At 44.2% G+C, this 27,225-nt stretch overlaps 1 protein-coding gene across 4 annotated transcripts in view; it reads right to left on the reverse strand.

Annotated features, from left to right (window-relative positions):
• Positions 1-1,893: 1,893 nt before the first annotated feature.
• The window catches only part of LOC141098757 (uncharacterized), a 113,735-nt gene continuing 88,403 nt past the window's right edge, over positions 1,894-27,225 (reverse strand). For 3 of the 4 annotated variants that reach the window (XM_073586734.1, XM_073586735.1, XM_073586732.1), the window contains 9 exons: positions 20,969-21,096; positions 16,340-16,517; positions 13,360-13,751; positions 11,535-11,636; positions 10,636-10,740; positions 9,499-9,603; positions 8,298-8,399; positions 6,625-6,726; positions 1,894-4,219 (listed from right to left, as the gene is read on the reverse strand). In XM_073586734.1, the coding sequence (XP_073442835.1) occupies positions 3,578-4,219; positions 6,625-6,726; positions 8,298-8,399; positions 9,499-9,603; positions 10,636-10,740; positions 11,535-11,636; positions 13,360-13,751; positions 16,340-16,517; positions 20,969-21,088 (1,848 nt within the window). In that variant the 5' untranslated portion in view covers positions 21,089-21,096 and the 3' untranslated portion in view covers positions 1,894-3,577. The remainder of the gene's footprint in view (positions 4,220-6,624; positions 6,727-8,297; positions 8,400-9,498; positions 9,604-10,635; positions 10,741-11,534; positions 11,637-13,359; positions 13,752-16,339; positions 16,518-20,968; positions 21,097-27,225) is intronic. The other variant, XM_073586736.1, reaches the window with a different exon arrangement.

The following is a 27,225-nucleotide window of genomic DNA, read 5'->3' on the forward strand; positions in this document are numbered from 1 at the left end:
GGAAAATTGCGAGAAAACTTTCGATAGCGTTTCCCTCGTCATACCTTGTCGAAAAAAGTTTTAGTGTCGTTACAAACCTATTAACAAAAAAAAGGAGCAGATTGAACCTCACAGAACGGGGAGATTTTTGGTTATTCCTTACAAAACTTAAGCCAAATATTGATAATTTGCTGTCAATCCATCAAGTACATCCCTCCCATTAAAATTAGGACTTTTTAAAAATTGTTGATTTCCATTGTCGAAGTTACATTGCGTTATTAAGGTTTAATTTTAATTCTATTAAGTCTGTAATCCTATTTTAATAAATAGAACACAAGAAAATATACTATTTTTATTTTTACCACTCCGAATTTAGAGTTGGAACTCAGCCGCGACGCAAATTTCCATCGTTAGATCTAATCTTCACATTTTTTGACAAGTTTTGGGAATATGGAAGAAATGTAGCAGCAGGGGGTCTACCGAAACCAGTAAAATTTTGAAAGTGGTGTAAGAGAAAAAAAAAGTTTGGGAACCTCTGCTCTAAATGAAGACTGGAGTGATGTATTGTTTATGATGGTGATGTAAGAGCTAGAGACCAACAATCAGGCCAATTATCTCTCAGAACTTGCTTTCTGTATTTTGCCTCATGCATTGGTCTTCTCATTGTCCATTGGCTTCCCAAAGTCTAAAAACTGTATGTAGTGCCTGAAAGCAGTTTCAGAGACTGGTAAACAGGAGCAGAGATACTTAATGCATAGAGAGCTAAAGAGACCCACCCCAACTTCCTGTAGAGAGATAAAACCCCTCCCCCACTTCCTGTAGAGATAAAACCCCTCCCCCACTTCCTGTAGAGATAAAACCCCTCCCCCACTTCCTGTAGAGACATCAAACCCCTCCCCCACTTCCTGTAGAGACATCAAACCCCTCCCCCACTTCCTGTAGAGACATCAAACCCCTCCCCCACTTCCTGTCGAGAGATAAAACCCCTCCCCCACTTCCTGTCGAGAGATAAAACCCCTCCCCCACTTCCTGTCGAGAGATAAAACCCCTCCCCAACTTCCTGTAGAGATAAAACCCCTCCCCAACTTCCTGTAGAGATAAAACCCCTCCCCCACTTCCTGTAGAGAGATAAAACCCCTCCCCCACTTCCTGTAGAGAGATAAAACCCCTCCCCCACTTCCTGTAGAGAGATCAAACCCCTCCCCAACTTCCTGTAGAGAGATCAAACCCCTCCCCTACTTCCTGTAGAGACATCAAACCCCTCCCCCACTTCCTGTAGAGACATCAAACCCCTCCCCCACTTCCTGTCGAGAGATAAAACCCCTCCCCCACTTCCTGTCGAGAGATAAAACCCCTCCCCCACTTCCTGCCGATAAAACCCCTCCCCCACTTCCTGTCGAGAGATAAAACCCCTCCCCCACTTCCTGTCGAGAGATAAAACCCCTCCCCCACTTCCTGTCGAGAGATAAAACCCCTCCCCCACTTCCTGTCGAGAGATAAAACCCCTCCCCCCACTTCCTGTCGAGACATAAAACCCCTCCCCCACTTCCTGTCGAGAGATAAAACCCCTCCCCCACTTCCTGTCGAGAGATAAAACCCCTCCCCCACTTCCTGTCGAGATATAAAACCCCTCCCCCACTTCCTGTCGAGATATAAAACCCCTCCCCCACTTCCTGAAGAGAAAGACCCATCACCCTTTCATATAATCCATATCAGCGTCTTTGCTGCTAGACACGGATTACACTTGACAACAGCCTATGCAGTACATTTTCCACAGAAGGTAGGAGCCTAGTGGTCGCCATTTCTATGCGATTTTGATTTTTTTCACACTAATAAAATCATTAGATTTACTCAAAATTACGTTCTCAGTCACTGTTGGGACATCAGATGACGCAAAGTATTGAAACTACAATGGAAATTTCTATTTGTTTTATTTAGAAACAGCAGATTAATAAGAATCACAGAAAGGTACAAAATAAAGCCACATGGCTACTTATTAAACAAAGGTTTTCCGTGTAGAGAAGTAATAAATCTGAAGTGGAAGGCATGGCGTGCTGCAGAATTGTAGATTTGCAGAGTAGGTGTGCGGCAGAATTGTAGATTTGCAGAGTAGGCGTGCTGCAGAATTGTAGATTTGCAGAGTAGGCGTGCTGCAGAATTGTAGATTTGCAGAGTAGGCGTGCTGCAGAATTGTAGACTTGCAGAGCAGGCGTGCTGCAGAATTGTAGACTTGCAGAGCAGGCGTGCTGCAGAATTGTAGACTTGCAGAGCAGGCGTGCTGCAGAATTGTAGACTTGCACAGCAGGCGTGCTGCAGAATTGTAGACTTGCACAGCAGGCGTGCGGCATAATTGTAGACTTGCACAGCAGGCGTGCGGCAGAATTGTAGACTTGCACAGCAGGCGTGCTGCAGAATTGTAGACTTGCACAGCAGGCGTGCTGCAGAATTGTAGATTTGCAGAGTAGGTTTGCTGCAGAATTGTAGATTTGCAGAGTAGGCGTGCTGCAGAATTGTAGATTTGCAGAGTAGGCGTGCTGCAGAATTGTAGATTTGAAGAGTAGGTTTGCTACAGAATTGTAGATTTGCAGAGTAGGCGTGCTGCAGAATTGTAGATTTGCAGAGTAGGTGTGCTGCAGAATTGTAGACTTGTGTGTGCTGCAGAATTGTAGACTTGCAGAGTAGGTGTGCTGCAGAATTGTAGACTTGCAGAGTAGGTGTGCTGCAGAATTGTAGACTTGCAGAGTAGGTGTGCTGCAGAATTGTAGACTTGCAGAGTAGGTGTGCTGCAGAATTGTAGATTTGCAGAGTAGGTGTGCTGCAGAATTGTAGACTTGTGTGTGCTGCAGAATTGTAGACTTGTGTGTGCTGCAGAATTGTAGACTTGCAGAGTAGGTGTGCTGCAGAATTGTAGACTTGCAGAGTAGGTGTGCTGCAGAATTGTAGACTTGCAGAGTAGGCGTGCTGCAGAATTGTAGACTTGCAGAGTAGGTGTGCTGCAGAATTGTAGACTTGCAGAGTAGGCGTGCTGCAGAATTGTAGACTTGCAGAGTAGGTGTGCTGCAATATTGTAGACTTGCAGGGTAGGCGTGCTGCAGAATTGTAGACTTGCAGAGTAGGCGTGCTGCAGAATTGTAGATCAGCTTTTCTTGATCTGGGCCAATATTTAGTACATCTCGCTCGCCCTGTAAGTAAATACCCTGGCACCGGCAGCATGGCTTGTTGATGCCCCTCTTGACAACTAGCACATGGTATATATGCCCCTCTTTACTGTGGTGAGAAATCATGTACATGCTTCGACTTTTAAAGGTCATTTCAGGGCCTCTTAAGTGACCATTTGAGCAAAAAACTGCAGATTAAAGAAGGATCAGGCATTCTGGATTTAAACTGCTCTCATTTAGGAGCCATTTCTGGTTAAATTTTAAAAGACATTATTTTGGATTCCCAGCAGAAAATGAAAAAAAAAAAGAAAACTAACTTTTTTTCTGCCATAATGGTGGCTTAATCCCTATGATTGAACATTTACATACATACATATGTGCAAACGACATTAGCAGCTCCTTTGTTCTTTTGGTCTAGTGGCTCTTTAAGCGCGACGCATCTAGTTATGCCGATTTTTCAATAGAAGGAATACAGACAGACAAACAGAAATAACGGTGACTGTAATTAGGACCATTCTTTCACGATCCCTTCCTGTGCTACAAGTTTTCTCCGTGCTCTGATCATCTGTCTCGTTGAGATTTGGAATTTTTCTTGATCGGTTCCTCAACCCGTCATCGTTGCCTTCCAAGAGCTCTGTGTCTGGATCCTCGCTGAAATCAAGTCTTACGCTTCTACTTCCAAAGCTATTCTCTTCCGGCTGCTTCAATGGGGACTGATCAAGCCGCCGGTTACCCCCTGGGCTGGACTTATTGGGTGAATTAGTGTTTGTCCTTTCGAACGTGAAGTCATTCTCTTCGGGACTTCTTTGGTCTAGTACCTGCATACTTCTGTGATTTGGAGCGCTCACAGGTGGAACTTTGCTCTGCGTGGACGATGTAGGAGAAGATCGATGGCCGGTGTTACTTGATTCACTTCTCTCTGGATCCTCACTTATTTGTAACACATGAATAGAAGTTTCTGATAACACTCCAACTTCACTTGAGTCATCTCCTAACCCTGGTGTAGAGTTCAGTATGCCAGGTTTGCTGAAATAGTCTTCATCATTGTTTTGCAGTGGTCTACAAGAGGAACCAGAAGGAACCTAGAAAAAAAATGTAATCCAAACAATTAGAGAAAAAAATAACTAAAATGGAGTTAAACATCAATCAATTACTCACCAAAGAAACCTAAAACCCAACAGTATAAAAGGAGACAACAAAATAGAAGACTTCTTGGAGTCCTCATACTTTTTCTAGCCCATTATACACATTTCTGTTTGGACAGTGAAAAGAAGAAAAAAAATATGTTTCGATTAGAGGAGATATTGCTCCTCATGCTGTATGGTAACAAAAATTTAGTTTCCGTTTCCCTTGTGGTCTGGAGCTATAGAGGAGGCAATATGGTTGTTTGCTGCCGTAGGTATTAGTACTTGACTCCTGATGGTCTAGGGTTGCAGATAGATAAATTATTGCTTCACTCTTGGTTTCGAGTTGTAAGGGAGTCAATACGTCTGTGGTTTGATGTAGTAGGCATTAGGACTAGAGATTGCTTGTGTCCTCCGAGTATTTTGGCATGCTCGGAGATTTAGTTTGTGCCGACGCAGACACATTTGCGGCTGCTAGACAGCCTGAATACGTGTGTGGAATTCCTAACAAACAGGCAATCCCCACATGTATTCAGCCTGTCTACAAGTCGCAAATCATGTGTCTGCGTCAACACAAACTAATTCTCCAAGCACGCCAAAATACTCGGAGGACATCCGGGCATGCTCGGGAAAACCCGAGCAACGAGTATACTCACTCATCCCTAATTAGGACAGATTCCTGGAGGCTTAGGATAAAGGAAGAATTAGTTTCTGCTTTCCTCTTGATCTTCGGTTATAGAGGAGTCAATACTTGTCTGGGGGTTTGATTTAGTAAGCATTACTATCTGATTCCTGTTCGGCCAGTGTAGCTGAAAGATTTATTTCTGCTTCACTCGTGGTTTGGGGTTATAGAGGAATCAATACTTGCGTTTCAGTTTGATGTAGGGGGTGTTAATACCAGATTCCAGGTGGTCTAGGGTTAGAGAGGAATTAACACATGTGGTGGTTTGAGGTAAGTGGGCATTAGTACCTGATTCCTGGTGGTCTAGGGTTACAAAGGAATAAACACATATGTGGTGGTTTGAGGTAGTGGGCATTAGTACCCAATTCCTGGTAGTCTAGGGGGTTAGAGGAGGCAATGCATCTGTAACAGTTTGATGTGGTTGGAGGTTATTGCATGATTCCTGGTGGCCTAGGTAAAAGGAACGATTAATTTCGTATTCCCTAGTGGTCTAGCTTAGCAAAGATGGCCAAAAGAAGTAAAGGGTGTAAAGCCAACTTCCTTAAAGTACAGCAATATTGGTGATTTTTTTAAATTTCTGCTTCCCTGGTGTATTTTTGAAAAATAGCCAAAGAGGTGGGAATACGTGAAAACCAAAAACCTTATACCCACCCGGTAAAATCACATTGTTCCAGCGCCTTCGTTTTGTGGTCCTGCCTGCCAGGCCTTTATATTAGAGGGGCAAGCCTCCATTGGGGGACAATATTTATTTTTCAGTAAGTCGTTGATGGCATGGTAGCCCCTCGGTAGCCTGCAATTGTAAAGCTGGTGAGGGCAGTTTGTCAACTGAATGGTCACCTGCACTGCTTTAAACCATTTATTTAAATGCCGCTGTCAAAGATTGACAGCGGCATCTAAACGGTTAAACCAGCAGTCACGGGAGCTAGATCTGATTGCTGCTGTTAGAGGCAGTTGCCAGCTGTGTCACACTCCTGACTCGCTTCCATACACCCGCAACCGACCTGTGACATACACATATATGTCAATGAGATACATACTGTAAGTTTTTGGGGTTATATCGAGTAGAGATTTTATTTTCTCTTTGTTTGGTCGGGGGTCCGGGTTTTCTTTTTTGCTGTGATTATATTTTTATTGTGTGATGTTATGAAGTTATTATATTCATATTGTATTATATTGTATTATGCATATTATTCATTTGATATTGTATTATATTTTATTATACATTTTTATATTATTGTTATTGTATTTTATTATATTGTTATATTATGCATGCTAGTCAATTGACATTGTGTTATAGTTTATGATTACATTTGTATATTATAGTTTTATTGAATTAAGTTATTATTGTATTATATATTATTCAATTGACATTGTATTATATTTTATATTTATAATATGGTTATTATAATTAGTAATATTTTATATTTTTATTGCGTTGTTATTAAGTTATTGTATTGTTATAGTATTATAATTTATTATAATATTCAATTGCCATTGTATTATAATTTATTATTACATCTTTATATTATTACACAGTTATAATAATGTTATCATTATTGCTGTTATTAGTATGATTAGTAGTAGTAATATTATTTAAATCTTTTGACAAAAACAAAAAAAAAATCAAAAGTTTCTAAAAATAAAACACTGTTACGGATATATACAGAACACACCAACTCACATGTCGTCTTGACTCTGCTTCGTTCTGTACTCCAGAAACCGACTTCTCTCTGAACGAGCGAGCAGGTGGCGGGGTCACATGCTGCTCTTGATGGTTTGCTGCCTATAAGAAACATGAAACTGACGTAAAGACGATTCAAACATTATATTATAATAAATATATATATATATTTTTAGGAGTATATATGAGACTGGTGCTGACTCTGATAATTGCGAGGAGCATTTGTATTCAGCAGTCTGTGGTCTGATACCCCTAAATAAAATCCTCAGTGACCTAGAAGTCGCAGAATCAGTACATTGCATCCACCTGTGTGTAACTTATTCTCAGTATAACTTCAGCTGTTCTGTGAAGGTCTCAGAGCTTTGAGAACATTAGGAATCAAACAGCATCATGAAGACCAAGGAACCCACCAGACAAGTCAGGGATAAAGTTGTGTAGAAGAGTAAAGCAGTGTTAGGTTATAAAAAAAAAAATTGTGGAAGCTCTGAGCAACTCATGGATCACTGTTCATTCCATCATTCAAAAATGGTACAACTTGTAAACGTACCAAGACATAACCATGCACTAAGGGTGGTTTCACATTAGCGTTTCAGGGCCCGCCCCCTGCTGCGCCTCCTCCGGTAGCTCCGCCTACCGGCGCATGACGCTGCATGCGTCCCCTATCTATCACTGGGGATGCAGGCTGTGCGCAGTATGAGTTTGGCGGCACATGCATCCTTTTGACGGTGCGCCGACCAGCGCCAAACGCAACCTGTTGCAATTTGGTTGCGCTCGACGCACCGTCAAAAGGACGCATGTGCCGCCAAACGCATACTTCGCACGGCCTGCGTCCCCAGTGATAAAGATAGGGGACGCAGGACGCATGCAGCATCATGCGCCGGTAGGCAGAGCTCCTGGAGGAGGCGCGGCAGGGGGCGGGGCTTAGCGACGGCCGTGCGCAGGCCGTCGCTGCGCCCTGAAATGCTAATGTGAAACCACCCTTAAACTGACATCCCAAGCAAGTAGAGCACTAATTAGAGAAGCAGCCAATAGGTCTATGGTCACTGTGAAGGAGCTGTTGAGATCCACAGCTCAGGTGGGAGAATCTGTCCACAGGACAATTATTAGTCTCATACTCCACAAATCTGGCCTTTATGGGAGATTTCCAAGAAGAAAGCAATTTTTGAAAGAAAGCCATAAGACGACCAGTTGGCAGATTGCAAAAAGCCATCTAGGGAACACAGCAGGTATGTGGAAGAAGGTTCTCTGGTTAGATGAGACCAAAGTAGAACTTTTTGGGCTATTGGCTACGTGTGGCGGAAAACTAGCATTACACATCCCCCTGAAAACACCATCTCCCCCATCAAACGTGGTAGTGGCAGCATCATGCTGTGGGGAGACATTTCTTCAGCAGGGGCAGGGAAGCTGGTCAGAAATGACGGAGAGATGGATGAAGCTAAATACAGCGTAATCCTAGATGAAAACCTGTTAGAGCCTGCACAAGACTTGAGATTGGGTTGTAGGTTCACCTTCCAGCAGGACAACGACCCTAAACATCCGGCCACAACTACAATGAAGGGTCTAAATCAGTGTCTCCCAAGCTCCAGTCCTCACGGCCTCCAACAGGTCAGATTTTTAGGATTTCCTTAGTATTGCACAGGTGGTGAAAGTATTAAATCAGTAATGTTACCAACATGTGCAGAATGCGAATAGTTCTGTACTTCATCAGAAACCACCTTCTTCCTGACCGAGCGAGCTGGTGGCGGGGACGCAGGCTTCTCCGGACGGTTTCCTGCCTGCATAGAATCAGTAATATAAAGCTTACATAATGACATCTCAGTAATTACTTTCTGCACTGTGCATTTTTGCTCCGCTTCATTAGGACACAGCTATAACCAGTGACTCCAGCCTCGCTTTATGGTCTGTTGGAGTCTGAGGTGGTCTGAAATTTACCTCCAATCTAGTCAAAGACTTGCGCTTTTGCTTTCTCCCTCCTCCATACTTTACACTGGTATGTACAACCGTATATATGTCAGTATACCGCAGCTCCGGTGGCGTCACTGTCTATATATGGACAGATAACTGGAGCTGCCAGGACATGGTGACGAGAACTGGCCTTCAATGAATGCCCTTTGTGGTCGAGGGGAAGTTACCAAGGACAGTGTGAAGGAGAACGGCTCCATATGAAAAATTCAATACTATATTTCTACATGCTAATAAAACGCTCATCAGGCTGCAATTCACATTACAACCACAGAATGGCCACAAATAGACACATAGTACAAACATCGCCCGACAGAGTACCGCAATTTGTATTTATTTATTTATTTTTTTTACAGCCGTTCCTCCTGCGTCACTCATCTCAAGACATGTTTAGTTAAGAGAAAAGGTAAGAAAAGGCACATATCTATAACAACGTTAAGTAAAAGTTGGATGTTGTGGGGTCCCTGGATTCCATCTGTGTCGAGTTAGGACAAGAGGATTTTTTTTTCCTGTTTGGTAAGACATTGAGGGTTTTCTTCTTGGTTGTGATAATTTGGTATTAGGATATTTATTTATTGTACTCGCTTATATAGCGCCATTATTTCCTCAGCGTTTTACAGACATGATCATCGCTGTCCCCATTGGGGGCTCACAGTCTACATTCCCTATCGGTAGGTCTTTGGGTTATGAAAGGAAATTGGCCGTACCTGGTGGAAACCCACGCAAATGTTGGGATTTGAACCCAGGTCCCCAGTGCTGCAAGGCTGCAGTGCTAACCACTGAGCCACCATGCTTCCCATTATTATTATTTAGATTGTATTATACTGTTATATTGTGTAAGACACAAATATAAGAGTAAAGTTTCTAAAAAAAAAAAAAACTGTTACCAACATGTGCAGAACACAAACTTACCGCCTGTTGTGTGGGCTGTGCATCCTGCTGTACTCGGGAAACCTCCTTCCCCTTGATCGAGTGAGCGGGTGGAGGGGATGCAGGCTGCTCCGGACGGTTTGCTGCCTATATAAAAATAATAATAGCATAAGATTTATATTATTCTGACTTTTTCGGCACTATGGATAGTAGGATGGAGAACGTCCATATTGACTGGCGGCTTCAGCAGTTGAGTACTGCAATCAATGACTGAAAGTAAAAATCCGGGAGTCCGAAATATCGGTATGGATTATGGCTACTACAGATGTTTTTCCCCCATCTTTCTGGTTAAAAACTACAATTTCTGACAAAACAAAGTCAAATTATGTTGATGGGCTGCAAATCACATCACAACCACTGGGTGGCCACATATAAAAGCATTTAAAGGGAATCTGTCACCCCATTTTTCGACTATCAGCAGCAGGCACCGCCATCAGGGGCTTATCTACAGTATTCCGTAATGCTGTAGATAAGCCCCGATGTAACCTGAAAGAGAAGAAAAAGGAGTTAGATTATGCTCACCGGGGGGGACGTTCCTGTCTTGGTCCGATGGGTGTTGCGGTCCGGCGCCTCCCATCTTCTAACAGTGACGTCCTCTTTGCTGCCTGTTGTGGCTCCGGCGCAGACGCACCGCTCTGCCTTGTTGAGGGCAGAGCAGAATACTGCAGTGCGTAGGCGCCGGACCTCTCCCAGCGCCTGCGCACTGCAGGACTCTGCTCGGCCCTCAACAGGGCAGAGCAGTGCGCCTGCGCCGGAGCCATGACAGGAAGGAAAGAGGACGGCATCGTATGAAGACAGGAGGCGCCCAACCGGACCGTGACACCCATCGGACCAAAACCGGACCTGGACCGTCCCTGGGTGAGTATAATATAACTTCTTTTTCTTCTCTTTCAGGTTACATCGGGGGCTTATCTACAGCATTACAGAATACTGTAGATAAGCCCCTGATGGCGGTGGCCGCAGCTCAGTCGAAAAATGGGGTGACAGATTCCCTTTAAAGCATCAACATCTCCTGACACAGTATCACAAATCATGTTTTTTCCTTATCAATATCAGTAAAATTATTAAAAAAAAAAAAAAAAAAGTACCTTTAGTGACATGTGCAGAACACAAACTCACCACCGGATATGCAGACCGTGCATCTTGGCATTCTTCGGAAACAGCAGTCTCTCTTATCGAGCGAGAAAGTGGAGGGGACACTGGCTGCTCTTGACGGTTTGCTGCCTACATAAAAAAGAAAGAATGGACACATAATGCCTACTCGCTTCTTTTGCAAAATGAGTTTTAGCTCTTCTTCATGAAAACACAACTATAACCCCTGACTCCAGCTTTGCTGTGTTGTCTGTTGGAGTGTGGGGTGGTCTAAAGTTCACCTTTTATAGCAGCTGAAAGCTCAGAGTCAGAAGAATGTTTGGGGCAAATTTCTAAGTGTAAACAGATGTTGAGGGATGGGAGGTAGACTTCGATATTAGGGTCGGTTGTATCGTTCCCCTTCAATGTAATAATACAGCCTGCTCACCATTTTAGGCATTTTCACAATCATTTTATTGTTTATTGGCAAAACTCAGACTTCTATTGCTTAGCCTCGGAGACTGGTGACTTCATGGGACATTTTAGCCCGAGAAGAGGATCCTTCGCTCCTCCATTGGACCAGTCCAATCTTATTTTTAATAATGGCTAACAATCTTATTAAAGTAGTTGTCGAGTTTGGAAAACCTCTATCCCACAGGGACTTAGGAGTTAATAATGGGTCATTATTCGAATCATCATCTCTTGGTTCTAAAGACCGTCCCTCTCTCTGGAGGACCTCTCATGTCCTGCGTTACACAGAAAACCATTGAGTTTAGTGGACATTGTGAAATACTTAGTTTGTCCTGTGGTGGCGCTGCAGGGAAATGAAACACTTCCAGGTTCTACCTTAGATTTAATTCAATCACAGGAGGTCCTCCCAGGGAAACACTTTCCGATCAGTTAAATAAGGAGGAAGCCCTAAAACCACAAACAAGAAGATACCAGACCTGTGATGGAAATGCGTCTCTCTCGTCCCGGTCAGCATGACCTCTCCCGTCACCAGCCCCAAGGTCACTGCTTGTAGGACTAGTAGTGCCAGTCTCTGGAACCTGATTAGGACAATTTAACTTAGTATTACATAACTACCTCATACCCGGGGCGCACATGCTCACCACAATACCTTTTTTTGTCTGTGATGTGTTCACAGATTTATCAGGAAACATTTGCCTCCACTACAGCCATCACATGATGAGACACGGACCTTGTAAGCTGAGACATGATCTACCAGACTTGGCCGCCTTTTTATGTTACTTCATGTCCCAGTTCTCAATATCAAGGGTCAATGACAGGTGCTCTCTGATGGACATGGATCTACAAAGGCACCACAACCAGTCTACACAGCTACAGAAGTCCTCTAGGACCAGATGGGCTAGCCTTTGTTTCCTACGTGCACCAGTTTTGGTACGTACTAACCACTGTATATGCCAAAAATCCTAGAAGATCCTAGATCTCGTATTGTGCTGCAATGTACTAGGAACATCTCACAAGACCTATCATATCAGAAACAAGTCAAAAGACCCGTCGTATACTAGAAACACCCTACAAGATCCGCTGTATGCCGGGAACTCCCCACAACACCCGCTGTATACTGGGAACTCTCCACAAGACCCGCCATATACTGGCCCTAAAGACCCTAAAAGACCTACAGTATATTTAGAACACCCCACAATATCTACTGTATTATGGGAACGCCATACAAGACCTGCTGTAAACTGATAACACCTTACAAGACCTGTCATATACCAGGAACACACCACAAGACCGACTGTATAACAGAACACCCTACAACATCTGCCCTACAGGAAAACTGTACAAGATCTTTTGTATACCAGGAACACCTCAAAACATTTGATGTTTACTAGGAACACCCATATCACTTGCCATATTGTATACCGGGAACACCCCACAACATTTAATGTATACCAATAACACCTACCATCATTTGCCATATACCAGGAACCTGCCATATACTGGGAAAATCCAACAAGACCTGCGGTATACAGGGAACACTCCACAAGACCTGCCATATGCTGGCAGCATGCCATTAGACCTTCTGGATACTGGCAATATCATACAAGACCTCCCACCTACCAGGAAAGATCCCACAAGACATACCGTAAGTTGGCAAAACTGAACAAAACCTGCTGTGTACCGAAAAAATCCCACAAAACGTCCCATATACTAGGAACAACCCACAAGAACTACAGTACACTAGGAACACCCCCACAAGACCCTCCATATTCCAGGAATACCTCAGAAGAACTGCCATACATGAGGAACACCCCATAAGACCCTCTCCATACAGTCTTTATCGACAAGTTACAGAGAGATAACATCACAATTGTAATGTTAATGACCACTGCAGCCAATCACTTTGCTTCACAGTCTCATTCTAACTGTCTTGGTGCCATAGCAGCAGAAAGACAGCGCTGAACCTGCGCCTATGTAAGCCTATGGAATCATACAATCCTAGAATGTTAGAGTATGGAAGGGACCTCCGGGGTATTTGTGTCCACCCCCCTACACAATGCAGAATTCACTAAACCATCTCAGACACTTCTCATGGCCGCCTGTTTCACTCATTGATCACCCTGACTGAATAAAGGTGCTAAAGTCACTTATGTGGCAAAGCAGTCATGGCGTTTCCCCGTGGCACCAGAGCCTCTGTGTGATTGCAGCCTTGGCACCACCTATGCTCATGTCATTTTATAAAATGGGTACACAATTTTGCAGTGCTATGTTCTTCAGATAATGGGGAGTGGAGAAACCTACCTTCTGAGAAGCCCCATTATCATCCTTATTGGGTGCGGCCTGTTTTTGAGCTGCTTCTGGTACTGGGGTCTTGGACGTCTTATCTTCTAATGTTCTTCTGTCTGACTGCATACGTTCGGAAACACTGTGGGTAAGAGTGGCTCTGGTGGGAGCCGGTGGATCATATGGAAGTGGAGGAAGGCTTCTAAACTCATGGTTATGTCCGGATGCTGAACTTGGACTCATCTCCTGCTCAGGTTGCACTGGTTTTGGTGATGGACCTGGCTGTGTGTCCTGGGATGATGGGGGCATCGGTCCTGGAAGGTTGGAGGTGCATTGTGGATTTACCTGTGAGGGTTGCTGGTTGCGATTACTCAAATATGGAGGAAGTGATCGAGGAGGAGAAACTAGAGCTGCAAAAATAAGATAAATATACACCGTCATGGCTAAAAGTGTTTGCACCCTTGAAATTGATCCAGAAAATTAAGTATTTCTCTAGGAAAATTATTGCAAATTACTCAAGTTTTGTTATACACATTTATTTTTGTGTGTGTATTGGAATAACACAAAAAAAGATTGAAAAAAGACAAATTGGATAGTTTCACACAAAACCTCAAAATTGGGCAGGACAAAATTGTTAGCTCCTTTCAAAACTTGTGGGTAAGCAACTTTGTTTCAAGCATGTGATGCTCGTTCAAACGCCCCTGTGGCAAGTAACAGGTGTGGGAACTATGGAAATCACACCTGAAACCAGATAAAAAGGAGAGAAGTGGACTCAATCTTTGCATTGTGTGTCACGCTAAGCATGAACAGAAAGAAGAGAACTGTTCGAGGATTTGAAAACCTAAATTATTGAAAAATTATCAACAATCTGAAGGTTAAAAGTCCATCTCAAGAGATCATGATGTTCCTTTTTCCACCATGTACAACATAAATCAAGAAATTTACAAATCATGGCACTGTAGCCAATCTCCCTGGGCGTGGACAGAAGAGAAAAATTAATGAAAGGTTGCAATGAGGGATAGTCTGCATGGTGGATAAGCAGCCCCAATCAAGTTCCAAAGAAATTCAGCAGGCTCAGGACCCCACTGCTGACACAGACATAAAAAGCTAGACTGCAGGTTGCTAAAATGTTCAGGAGTAAGTCAAAATCCTTTCTGGGAAAGCATCTTGTGGACAGATAAGACAAAGATAGATGTGCTTTACCAAAAATCTTTTTCTACTGTTTACCAAAAACAGAATGAGACCTACAAAGAAAAGAACACAGTACCTACAGTCAAATATAGTGGAAGTTCAAAGATGTTTTGGGGTCGTTTTTTCTGCCTCTGGCACTGAGTTCTTTGACTTTGTGCAAGATCATGAAATATGAAGACTACCAAAAGATTTTAGGTCACAATGTAGTGTCTAGTATCAACACACTGGGTTTGCATCCTAGGTCATTGGTCTTCCTCAAGACAATGATCCCAAACATACTTCAAGAAGCCCCCAGAAATGGATAAAAACAAAGCGCTGGAGAGTTCTGAAGTGGCAGCAATGAGTTCAGATCTAAATCCCATTGAACACCTGTGAAGAGATCTTAAAATTACTGTTGAGAGAAGACGCCTTCTCATATGAGAGACCTTGCGCAGTCTGCAAAAGGCATGATCCCAAATCCCAGCTGAGAGGCGTAAGCAGCTTGTTGTTGGTTATAGGAAGCAGTTGATTGCAGTTATTCATTCCAAATGGTGTGCAACGAAATATTAAGTTGAGGGTGCCAACAATTTTGCCTGGTCCATTTTTCTGGTTGTGTGAGGACTTGTGTCCAATTTGCCTTTTTTTTCTGGGGTTTTTTTTTTGTGTTGTTCCAATACAGAATCACCCCACTCCTGCCTCCACCAAAATCTGCCTGCAGCAGCAACCCTGGGACCCTGCTCCACCAAAGCCGGTAAGCTACATTGGGATTATAAGACACCCCCCATTTAACCTCCAAGTCTTATAATCCGGAAAATAAGGTAGTTCATTTTCTGGAACAATTTCAAACATGCCAACACTTTCAACCATGACTGTATAATATATACTGTATTAATTTATATACACACATCTACTATATAATCGTCTAATTCTGTCTGTCTGTAATAGAAATCCCACGTCGCTGATTGGCCGGGCGAGACCAATCAACGACAGGTGCAGTCCGGCCACGAATTGGCGCGGCATTCGAACGACGCACGCCACCGCTACCGTCGGGAGATTTGCAGCACTAGCCATTGATCTCCCGAAGGAGGTCAGCGGCAACGCAGCCGGGAGATGACCAGCACAGTGCTCAATGTGCGGATGGTACCCAGGGTCCAGAGGAGAGGAGACTCTCCTCCAGGCCCTGGGTACCATAAACCTGTAAAAAATAGAATTAAAATAAAAAATAGTGATATACTCACCTCCCGACGGCCCCCGGACTCTGTCCCTCCTCTCATCACGCTCCCGGCATCTTCCGGTCCCAGTAATGCTTTGCGCGAAAGATCTCGCGAGAGTGACGTCATCTCCGGTCCTTCGCGCTAAGTATTACTAGGATCAGAAGATGCGGGAAGTGTGGAGAGGAGATCGGGGGAATGGAATGCATTGAACAATAAAACATAAATGATCAGTGTCAATCACGACTAATATCCCATGGAGGTCTGGATCTGGAATTACAACATTCATTTGACCATATAATGCAGGAAAAAAATCCAAGTGGAAATATTTAGACAAAAAACTATTCTGGAATTGTTTTTCTTTTGTCTTTACAGAGTTCATAGTGAACAAGTTTTCTGAAATCTCATGAACATGCTACTTACTTTTTAATGAAAGTATTTTTTCAAACCTGCAGAACGTCAATTCTTTCAGCAATTTTGCTGCAGATTTCACCCATAGTAATAAGTGGGGAAAAATCTGCACCAAAAACGCAAGTAAGAATTTTTTTCTGCTGCGTTTTCCTGTCAAGAGATGCAGAATTTCGCCGCCACCTTCACGTCTTGATAGTTTTACTTACATCGGGGACGATGAGAAAAATATTCCGTTTGAAACTTTTCGGCCAGTTCCCCATATCCACAGTACTGTAAGGCGTTTATGAAATGGTTCACCCAGTCGTCATTTCTGCTCAGGTCTAGACAGAAATCCAGCACCGTGCTCCTATTGCCCTGATTTCTCACATAAGTATTCAGTCTCTCCTGTAAAACATATGTATCGCCCATCAACAGTGACCAGTCTAAGTATGTTCCCATGACAAAACTTCCAGGTTTATGAAGTTATAGCTCTAGAATGCTTCAACATATCCCACCGATTGTGAGAATTTTTTTTTTCGTGACATACTGTACTTCATGTTCGTGGTAACATTTCTTCGATATAACTTGCGTTTATTTATGAAAAAAGCGGAAATTTGGCAAAAATTTTGCAATTTTCATACTTTTAATTTTTGTACCATTAAATCAGTGTCAAAATAGTTAATAAATAACATTTCCCACATGTCTACTTTACATCAGCACAATTTTGGAAACAATTTTTGTTTTTAGAACGTTAAAAAGGATTAAAAGTTGACCAGCAAATTCTTATTTTTCCAACAAAATTTACAAAACTATTATTTTAGGGACTTCCTCACATTTGAAGCGAGTTTGGAGGGTCAATATAACAGGAAATATTCAAAAGTGACACCATTCTAAAAACTGCACCCCTCAAGGTTGGCAAAACCACATTCAAGAAGTTTATTAACTGTCCAGGTGCTTTACTTTATTCACAAAAACATCTACTTTGGAACCAAGTTTTTTTTTATTTTTACAAGGGTTTCGGGAGAAAATAGACCACAAGGTTTGTTGTGCAATTTCTCCTGAGTACGCAGATACCCCATATGTGGGGGGAAAGCCACTGTTTGGGTGCATGGCAGGGCTCAGAAGGGGGGGGGCATTGTTTCACTTTTTAAATGCAAAATTGTCTGGAATCAATGTCGCGTTTAGAGACCCCCTGATGTACCTAAACAGTGAAACGCGCCCGATTCTAACTCCAACCTTAACCCCAACACACGCCTTACCCTAATCCCAACCATAACCCCAACCACAAACCTAACCCCAACACCCCCTAACCATAATCCCAACCCTAACCATAATCCCAACCCTAACTTTAGCCCAACCTTAATGGAAAAATGAAAATACATACATTTTATTTTATTATTTTTACCTAACTAAGGTTAGGTTTTTTTTTATCAATGTGATAGGGTCTACCACAGTGATCAAAATGAACCAATAGGAAAAATTTCCAATTGTTGCCAGGTGCAGGCCGGCAGATGTCAGTGGGCGCACTGAGCATGCGCCCGCCATTTTCTTCCTGGAAGAAACCGCCGTCGACCGGGGGACATCACGGGGGGATGCAGGAGGATCCAGGGACACCGGAGGTAGGGAGGGTGGACCGGGGGGCCGATTTCTCTCTCTAATGTGTGATCACATCAGAGGAGAGAAATTGAGTGGGAAATCAGACTTTTTTTTTGCCTTCGCCGTTATTCCGTTGATAACGGTGATCGCAACATGGTGTTCGGTAAAAACCGACCTGAATCATGTTCTCTGGGGTCTCAGCTACACCCAGCAGCCGAGACCCCAGAGAAATTCCGACACTGGGGGGCTCTATACACTTATTTCTCAGCACCGTTAAAGGTACTTATGCTTCAGTGCTGCTTTTTAACTGCCGCCATTAGGCGTGTGGGTCGTTAAGGGGTTAAATGGTTGGGTTAAATGGTTGCTGTACTTTCAAACACCTTGATTGATAAATAAAGTGCCGGCCACTAGGTGTCTCCTTTCTGTGTAACCTGCTCTCCACTGCCTGTTAAGTGTAATCCTCCTCTAGCAGCAGACAGCCACGGCGGATTACACTAAGTGGGGGCGGGACTTTATCTCCCTACAGAAAGTGGGGGCGGGTCTTTATCTCCCTACAGGAAGTGGAGGCGGGTCTTTATCTCCCTACAGGAAGTGGAGGCGGGTCTTTATCTCCCTACAGGAAGTGGAGGCGGGTCTTTATCTCCCTACAGGAAGTGGAGGCGGGTCTTTATCTCTCTACAGGAAGTGGAGGCGGGTCTTTATCTCTCTCTACAGGAAGTGGAGGCGGGTCTTTATCTCTCTCTACAGGAAGTGGAGGCGGGTCTTTATCTCTCTCTACAGGAAGTGGAGGCGGGTCTTTATCTCTCTACAGGAAGTGGAGGCGGGTCTTTATCTCTCTACAGGAAGTGGAGGCGGGTCTTTATCTCCCTACAGGAAGTGGAGGCGGGTCTTTATCTCTCTACAGGAAGTGGAAGTGGGTCTTTATCTCTCTACAGGAAGTGGAGGCGGGTCTTTATCTCTCTACAGGAAGTGGAGGCGGGTCTTTATCTCTCTACAGGAAGTGGAGGCGGGTCTTTATCTCTCTACAGGAAGTGGAGGCGGGTCTTTATCTCTCTACAGGAAGTGGAGGCGGGTCTTTATCTCTCTACAGGAAGTGGAGGCGGGTCTTTATCTCTCTACAGGAAGTGGAGACGGGTCTTTATCTCTCTACAGGAAGTGGAGACGGGTCTTTATCTCTGTACATGAAGTGAAAGTGAGCCTTTACATCGCTACAGGAAGTGGAGGCGGGTCTCTCTCTCTACAGGAAGTGGAGGCGGGTCTTTATCTCTGTACATGAAGTGAAAGTGAGCCTTTACATGGAAGTGGAGGCAGGGCTAGGTCTCATAGTAATTGGAGGCAGGACTAGGTCTCATAGTAATAGGAGGCAAGGTTAGGTCTCATAGTAATAGGAGGCAAGGTTAGGTCTCAGTAAGTGGGGGCAGGGCTATGTCTCCACAGGATGAGTAGATGGGTCTTTGTCTTGCTAAAGAAAACTGTATCTACAGGAAGTGAATGCGAGTCTATGCCTCTCTACAGATAGTAGGGGTGTGTCTTTTTTACTCTACAATAAGTGAAGGCAGGTCTTTGTCTCATAGTAAGTAGGGGCAGGTCTTTATCTCTACAGTAAACGTGGGCAGGCCTTTATGGCTCTACAGTAAGCATGGGCAGGCCTTTATCTCTCTACAGTAAGCATGGGCAGGCCTTTATCTCTCTACAGTAAGCATGGGCAGGCTTTTATCTCTCTACAGTAAGCATGGTCAGGCTTTTATCTCTCTACAGTAAGCATGGGCAGGCCTTTATCTCTCTACAGGAAGCTGAGGAGATTTTTGTCTTTTCACAGGAAGAGTGAATAGAAAGCATGTCTGTCTCCCTACAGGAAGCAAAGGAGAGTCTATATCTCTCCAGAAGGTAGAGGTGGGTCTTTGTTTCTCTACAGGAAGCATAGATTAATTCTTTGTCTCTCTACAGGAAGCAAAGGATAGTCTATCGCTACAGAAGGTAGAGGCGGGTCTATGGTTCTCTACATGAAGTGGGGATGGGCTTTGTCTGTTTACAGGAAGCGTCAGTGGGTCTTTGTCTCTCCACAGCATGTGAAGGCTGGTCTTTGTCTCTACAGGATATAGGGGTGTGTTTTTGTGTTTCCTTAGGCAGTGGGGGTTTCATCTTTGCCTCTTTACAGAAAGCAGGGGTGGTTCTTTGTCTCTGCCCTTCAAGTGGGGGCAAGTCTCCATCACACTACAGGACCTGGGGTTGTATTTTTGTCTCTCTACAAGGGGGGTGGGTCGAGCTCTCATCGTAAACAGCAATTGAGAAGTATCTTTGTCTCGCCATAGGAAGAGGGGGCGGGTCTTTTTCGCGCCATAGGAAGAGGGGGCGGGTCTTTGTCTCGCCATAGGAAGAGGGGGCGGGTCTTTGTCTCGCCATAGGAAGAGGGGGCGGGTCTTTGTCTCGCCATAGGAAGAGGGGGCGGGTCTTTGTCTCGCCATAGGAAGAGGGGGCGGGTCTTTGTCTCGCCATAGGAAGAGGGGGCGGGTCTTTGTCTCGCCATAGGAAGAGGGGGGAGGGTCCTTGTCTCGCCATAGGAAGAGAGGGGCGGGTCCTTGTCTCGCCATAGGAAATGCATTGGGTCTTTGTCCCTACAGGAAGAGTGAGCAGGTATAATGTGAACTACATGACCGCATTTATTTCAATGCTGTATGTACCACCGATCAGGATGCATTATGTTACGGTATTATTTTGTCACTGTGTAGTACTGGGTGATAGTTTTATGTACACTCTAAAGCATTGATTATCTGGGGTTCTGTATAGTTGTGACTGCTATTTATCTGGACACTTCCAGATTTATTTATTGGTTTTCAGTTATTTTCATGGTTACATATAATATTTACGCGGTATAATGTTAGGTCAACTTTTCAAGATGTAGAATAAATGCGTTATACTCCAGTTATATCCAAAGCTAAATTTATCATTATGCTATGCACAATCTACCTGTGCTGATGTGTCAGTAGCAGCTGAGCTCCTATGCCTCCTACTACCATTAAGTTGCACAGGATTCTGGGATATGTAGTACTTGCGTAGTGGCTAGTGCCTCTTCAATAAATCACAGTATGCGCTTTACAGACGTAGCATGAAGATGTTGGTAGATGCAAAGTTACGGCTTATTGAAAACTAGCAGAAGTTTGAATGCAGCTCTGGAGCTGAAGATCAGTAGGACAAGCTATGTATTAAGTGCAAAAGTAGAAAATGATCTTGATATTGATAATTACACTGGAAAGACTTACCACAGTAGTCGGGGTGAGGCACGCCGAGAGAGGAAGTAAAAGCTCATCAATTCTTATGTTATCCAGAAGAGTCAGATGCCTTCGCAAATATTCAAAGAACTGGTCCTCTGCAAAACCCATTATTCACCCTGGAAGTAAAGAGAAGAAAGTCAGCGGGATCAGAAAACAATTCTTCTGTCCATCAGTTCAGAAATCAGAAGTGTGTTATCGGCCACTTTTATTGACTCACTGTAGTCTCAGAATTATTCACCCCTCCATGACAAGAGTCTTTAGTACTTAGAGCTCCTCTGGTTGTTATGACCTGATACAAATGTGATATAAAGTCAGACAGCAGCTTCTGGTAGTGTTCCTGTGGAATCATAGCCCACCTCTCATGGGCAGTGGCCTCCAGTTCGCTAATATTCTTGACTTGCTGCTGCAACTGCCTTCTTGAAATCCAACTAAAAACATTTTTTATGGAGTTCACTTAGACTGTCAAAAGTGACGGCCACTCAAGAAATTTTCTTCAGCATCCAAGACTGGGTGGCTTTTGAGGAATGCTTGGAATCTTTTTCCCATTCAAACCATCTTTCCCTCCACACAATGCAGGTTTTCACTGCCAGAGGAAGCAGAGCAGCCCCAGAATAACACCAAACCTTTACCATGCTTCACTGTAGGAGTTATCAAGTCAACCTCATGGTTTGCTGTAAGCATCAATGAGCAACCACCATGCTTTATGGTAGGCATCACCATACCACTGCCATGCTTCAGTGTAGGCATCACCAAGTTACCACTATGTCTCACTGTAGACATCACCAAGCCCCCAACATGCTCCACTGTAGGCAGCAAAGAGGCACCAACATGTTTCACTGTAGGCATTACCAAGCTACTGCCATGCTTCAATACAGACATCACCGAGCCAATGCCATATATCACTGTAGGCATCCTAATGCCGCCGCCATGCTTCAGTGTAGGCATCAATGATTCACCACCATATTTCACTGTAGGAGTCACCAAACCAAGACCATGCTTTACTGTAGGCAACAGTGAGCCACCAACATGTTATACTGTAGGCATCAGCAAGCTACTGTGTTGTGAATTCGCTTTCTGGCCTCCCTCTGGTTATTACTGAAGGTAGTGGAGCTGGTCAGTTTGACAGAGGGGTTGCGAGTTCTCTTTCTCGGCTCCCTCTGGTGGTTGCTGGAGGTAATGGAGCTGATCTGATTGACAGAGGCTTGCCACCTGATAGTGAGGATGACGATTGGAGAACTGGGGTTTCAGATTGGGATTTAAGACAGCCAACGCCCTGTATCCCTGCTGGTGATTTTCTTCCTGTGCCTCCTGAGGTCTGATGTCTCCAGCTCTGTACCTGCATGGTCCAGCTAAGTGATTCATTTGCTTTTCTGTTTGCATTTGATCTGGTTTTGTCTATCCCTGCTTTATGTGGGTCAGCCAGCTCCGGCTGGGGCTGTGCTGAATCACCGCCCATATGTTACTGCTTGTGCCAGTTTGTTTTGTCCCCTGTTAGATTGGTATATTCTGAAAGCAGAGCAAAGAGAGACCAGAGTGCTGATATAGTGGGAGGCAAAGTCGTGCGACTTCAGTGTTTTTTTGCATCAGACGTGTTGGACCTTTTGCAGGGTTTTTTCCGTGATTGCAGACATTGTATCCCTTTCTGTCCTGTCTAGTCAGTGTGGGCCCCATCATTTGCTCAGTCTATTTTCCTGCCTGTGTTTGTGTTTTCATCTTGTCTCACCGACAATATATGTTTAGGGGCTATCTATTCCTTTGGGGTCTGCTCTGGGGCAGTTTAGATTTCCTCTTTCTTGCTTTAGGCTGTTAGCTCTCCGGCTGTGCCGAGGCGTCTAGGATCATCGTAGGTACGCTCCACGGCTACTGCTAGTTGTGTGGATAGGAAAAGGGGTCTGCAATCTGCTTACTTACCAACCTCTCTGGTTTTCTGTGGCTTAGCCTGGACCTGCTCTCCTCCTCGGTGACCCATTCATAACACTACTGCCATGCTTCACTGTAAATATCGCTCAGCCACCGACATGATTTACTGTAGCCATCACTGAGCCACCACCATACTTCACTGTAGACATTATACAGACACCACCATGCTTCACTGTAGGCAGGGTGTTCTTTTCAGCAAATGCTTCATTCTTCCACCTCCAGACACACTGTTGAAAAGTTCCAGTTTGTTTATGTCTCGTGACCATTGCAGTTCATCAGCAAATCTTGATAGACTGCAGCCTTCACAGCTTTGCCAGGTGGATTTGTTCAGTCCATTTGACATAATGGAATTTTTCACATCTTGTGCATTTGACAAGATAATGAGTACTGTTATGATTGGGTCACCGAGGAGGAGAGCAGGCCCAAGCTAAGCCACAGAAAACCAGAGAGGTTGGTAAGTAAGCAGACTGCAGACCCCTGATCCTATCCACACAACTAGCAGTAGCCGTGGAGCGTACCTACGATGATCCTAGACGCATCGGCACAGCCGGAGAGCTAACTAAGCCTAAAGCAAGAAAGGGGAAATCTAAACTGCCCCAGAGCAGACCCCAAAGGAATAGATAGCCCCCAAACATATATTGTCGGTGAGACAAGATGAAAACACAAATGCAGGCAGGAAAATAGACTGAGCAAATGATGGGGCCCACACTGACTAGACAGGACAGGAAAGGAAAGACGCTGTCTGCAATCACGCAAAAAACACTGCAAAAAGTCCAAGACGTCTGATGCAAAAAACACTGAAGTCGCATGACTTCGCCCACTATATCAGCACTCTGGTATATTCCGAAAGCAAAGCAAAAAGAGGCCAATCTAGCAGGGGACAAAAACAATCTGGCACAAGCAGTAACATATGGACGGTGATTCAGCACAGCCCCAGCCGGAGCTGGCTGAGCCGCATAAAACTGAGATAGACAAAACCAGATAAAATGCAAACAGAATAGCAAATGAACACTTAGCTGAACATGCAGGGAAAGAGCTGGAAACATCAGACCTCAGGAGGCAGGAAGAAAATCACCAGCAGGGATAGAGGGAGTCGGCTGTCTTAAATCCCAATCTGAAACCCCAGATCTCCAATAGTTGTCCTCATTATCAGGTGGCAAGCCTCTGTTAATCAGATCAGCTCCATTACCTCCAGTAACCACTAGAGGGAGCCCAGAAAGAGAACTCGCAACCCCTCTGTCAATCTGACCAGCTCCACTACCTTCAGTAATCACCAGAGGCTAGACCAGAAAGCGAATTCACAACAGTACCCCCCCTTTGAGGAGGGGTCACCGAACCCTCATCCACGCCACCAGGCCGATCAGGATGGGCCCGGTGAAAAGCACGAACCAATCTTTCGGCATGAATGTCAGAAGCAGAGACCCAAGAATTATCCTCCTGGCCATAACCCTTCCATTTGACCAAGTACTGGAGTCTCCGTCTAACCAAACGAGAATCCAATATTTTCTCTACCTCATATTCCAAATTGCCTTTAACCAATACAGGGTCAGGAGGCGCCGTCATAGGAACTACTGGCTCTACAAATCTCTTCAACAAAGATTTATGAAACACGTTATGAATCTTAAACGTAACGGGAAGAGCCAATTGGAAAGAAACAGGATTAAGGATCTCCAAAATCTTATAAGGTCCAATGAATCTTGGCTTGAATTTTGGAGACGCAACCTTCATAGGAATATTCTTTGAAGACAACCAAACCATATCACCCACTTTAAACCGGGGACCAATGGTTCTATGCCGGTTGGAAAACCGTTGGGTTTTTCCTGAGAGTGGGACAACTTATCCACTATTTGGTCCCAAATCTGCTGCATTCTCTCTACCACAGAGTCCACACTTGGGCAGGTCAAAGATTCCAGCTGCCCCGAAGAAAATCGAGGATGAAACCCAAAGTTACAGAAAAAGGGCGACATCAAAGTGGCAGAACTAACTCTATTGTTTAGCGCGAATTCGGCCAAGGGAAAAAATGAGACCCAATCATCCTGATCAGCAGATATAAAACATCTCAAATAGGACTCCAAAGTCTGGTTTGTTCTCTCAGTCTGCCCATTGGTCTGAGGATGAAATGCAGAGGAGAAATAACTGAATTCCCAGTTTGGAACAAAAGGCTCTCCAAAATCTGGAAACAAACTGGACTCCTCTGTCCAACACAATGTTCTCAGGAATCCCGTGCAACCGAACCACCTGTTGTAAAAACAAGGGCACCAACTCAGAAGAAGATGGCAACTTTGGGAGTGGTACAAGATGGATCATCTTAGAAAATCTATCGCAAATCACCCAGATAACAGTCATTCTCTGAGAGACAGGAAGATCGGAAATAAAATCCATTGAGATATGGGTCCATGGCCTCCTGGGCACCGGCAGGGGCATCAACAACCCACTAGAACGAGAACTGGGCTTGGACCGAGAACAAGTTCCACAGGACTGCACAAAATTCCTGACATCACGAGATAAGGCAGGCCACCAAAAAGACCGACTCACCAAATCTCTGGTACCAAAAATACCTGGATGACCAGCCAACGCAGAGCAATGAATTTCAGAAATTACGCTCTTCCTCCACTGGTCAGGGACATACAATTTTCCCATAGGGCAACGTTCAGGTTTGTCCTCCTGAAATTCCTCCAGGGCACGTCTCAAATTGGGCGAGATGGCGGAAAGAATTACACCCTCATTTAGAATGGTAGTAGGCTCGGTCACATTAAGAGAATCCGCAAAGAAACTCTTAGAAAGGGCATCTGCCTTAACATTCTTAGTGCCCGGAAGAAACGAGACCACAAAATTAAAACGCGTGATAAACAAGGCCCATCTAGCCTGTTTAGGATTCAAGCGTTTGGCCGACTCCAGATAAGTTAGATTCTTGTGATCGGTGAGGACCACAAATTGATGTCTAGCTCCCTCCAACCAATGTCTCCACTCTTCAAATGCCCATTTCATGGCCAACAATTCCCGATTCCCCACGTCATAGTTACATTCAGATGGGGAGAAAAGAAGGCACAGGGATTCATCTTAGAAGTCACCGGATCTTTTTGGGACAAAACGGCTTCTGCACCAATCTCAAGAGCATCTACCTCCACCTGAAATGGGAGTGAGACACCAGGTTTCTGTAGAACCGGAGCAGAAGTGAATCTCCGCTTAAACTCCTGAAATGCCGAGACTGCCTCCGGAGACCAATTCACCACATCAGCGCCCTTCTTGGTCAGATCACTCAGTGGTTTAACAATACCAGAAAAAGTACTTATAAATTTACGGTAGAAATTAGCAAAACCCAAAAACTTCTGGAGAGCCTTCAAAGAAGTGGGCTGAACCCAATCATAAATGGCCTGTATCTTAGCTGGGTCCTTTTCAATAGCAGACGGGGGACAAACTGAATCCCAAAAATGAAATCCTCTGTACACCAAAGAGGCACTTAGATCCCTTAACATACAGGGAATTTTCCCTCAAAATCCGGAACACAGTCTGGACATGTTCCACATGAGAATCCCAATCACTGGAAAAGATCAAAATATCATCCAGATAAATGATCAAAAACTTATCCACAAAGTCCTGGAAAATATTGTTCATAAAAGATTGGAAGACAGAAGGGGCATTAGTGAGCCCAAAAGGCATCACCAGGTACTCAAAATGTCCCTCCGGAGTATTAAACGCTGTCTTTCATTCATCCCCATGCTTGATGCGAACAAGATTACACGCCCCCCCTGAGGTCAAGCTTGGTAAACCAACAGGCACTTTTAACTCTGGAAAATAAATCAGAAATCAGGGGTAACGGGTACTGATATTTAACAGTGATTTGTCAATCTGACCAGCTCCACTACCTTCAGTAATAACCAGCGGGAGACCAGAAAGCAAATTCACAACAGAGAACCCTTGATGTGGGTTGTGAGCTTATGCAGTTTGGCTAAAATAGTGACCAATACCTCTTGCATATTATATTGTATATATTTTACTACACTTATTTTTATGCAGGATGCAGCCAAGCCTATCAATGTTGGTCTTGTAAACTAGGGTGCCTGTTCCTGTGGGGCGCACTCACATAGTGCTGAGCAGCCATCTGATCTAATAGTATGGTTGTCACTAAGAGGCTATAAGCGAGACTGTGTGCACATGTGTAATGGCGCCTTATGCATGTGCATTTCTAATACTAAGCAACTACCCCCCTCCATGAATTGGTAGGTGTGCAAGTGGTTGGTTTCATCAGCATTTTGCACCTGTGCTGCCTTCACCTTTATCCAGGGACAGCCACATCCTCTAAGTGCATTCATTTTCTGATCTGT

Source organism: Dendrobates tinctorius, unplaced genomic scaffold, assembly GCF_039654945.1.
Source record: "Dendrobates tinctorius isolate UK_male_01 unplaced genomic scaffold, ASM3965494v1 ptg000095l, whole genome shotgun sequence".
Lineage (NCBI taxonomy): Eukaryota > Metazoa > Chordata > Amphibia > Anura > Dendrobatidae > Dendrobates > Dendrobates tinctorius.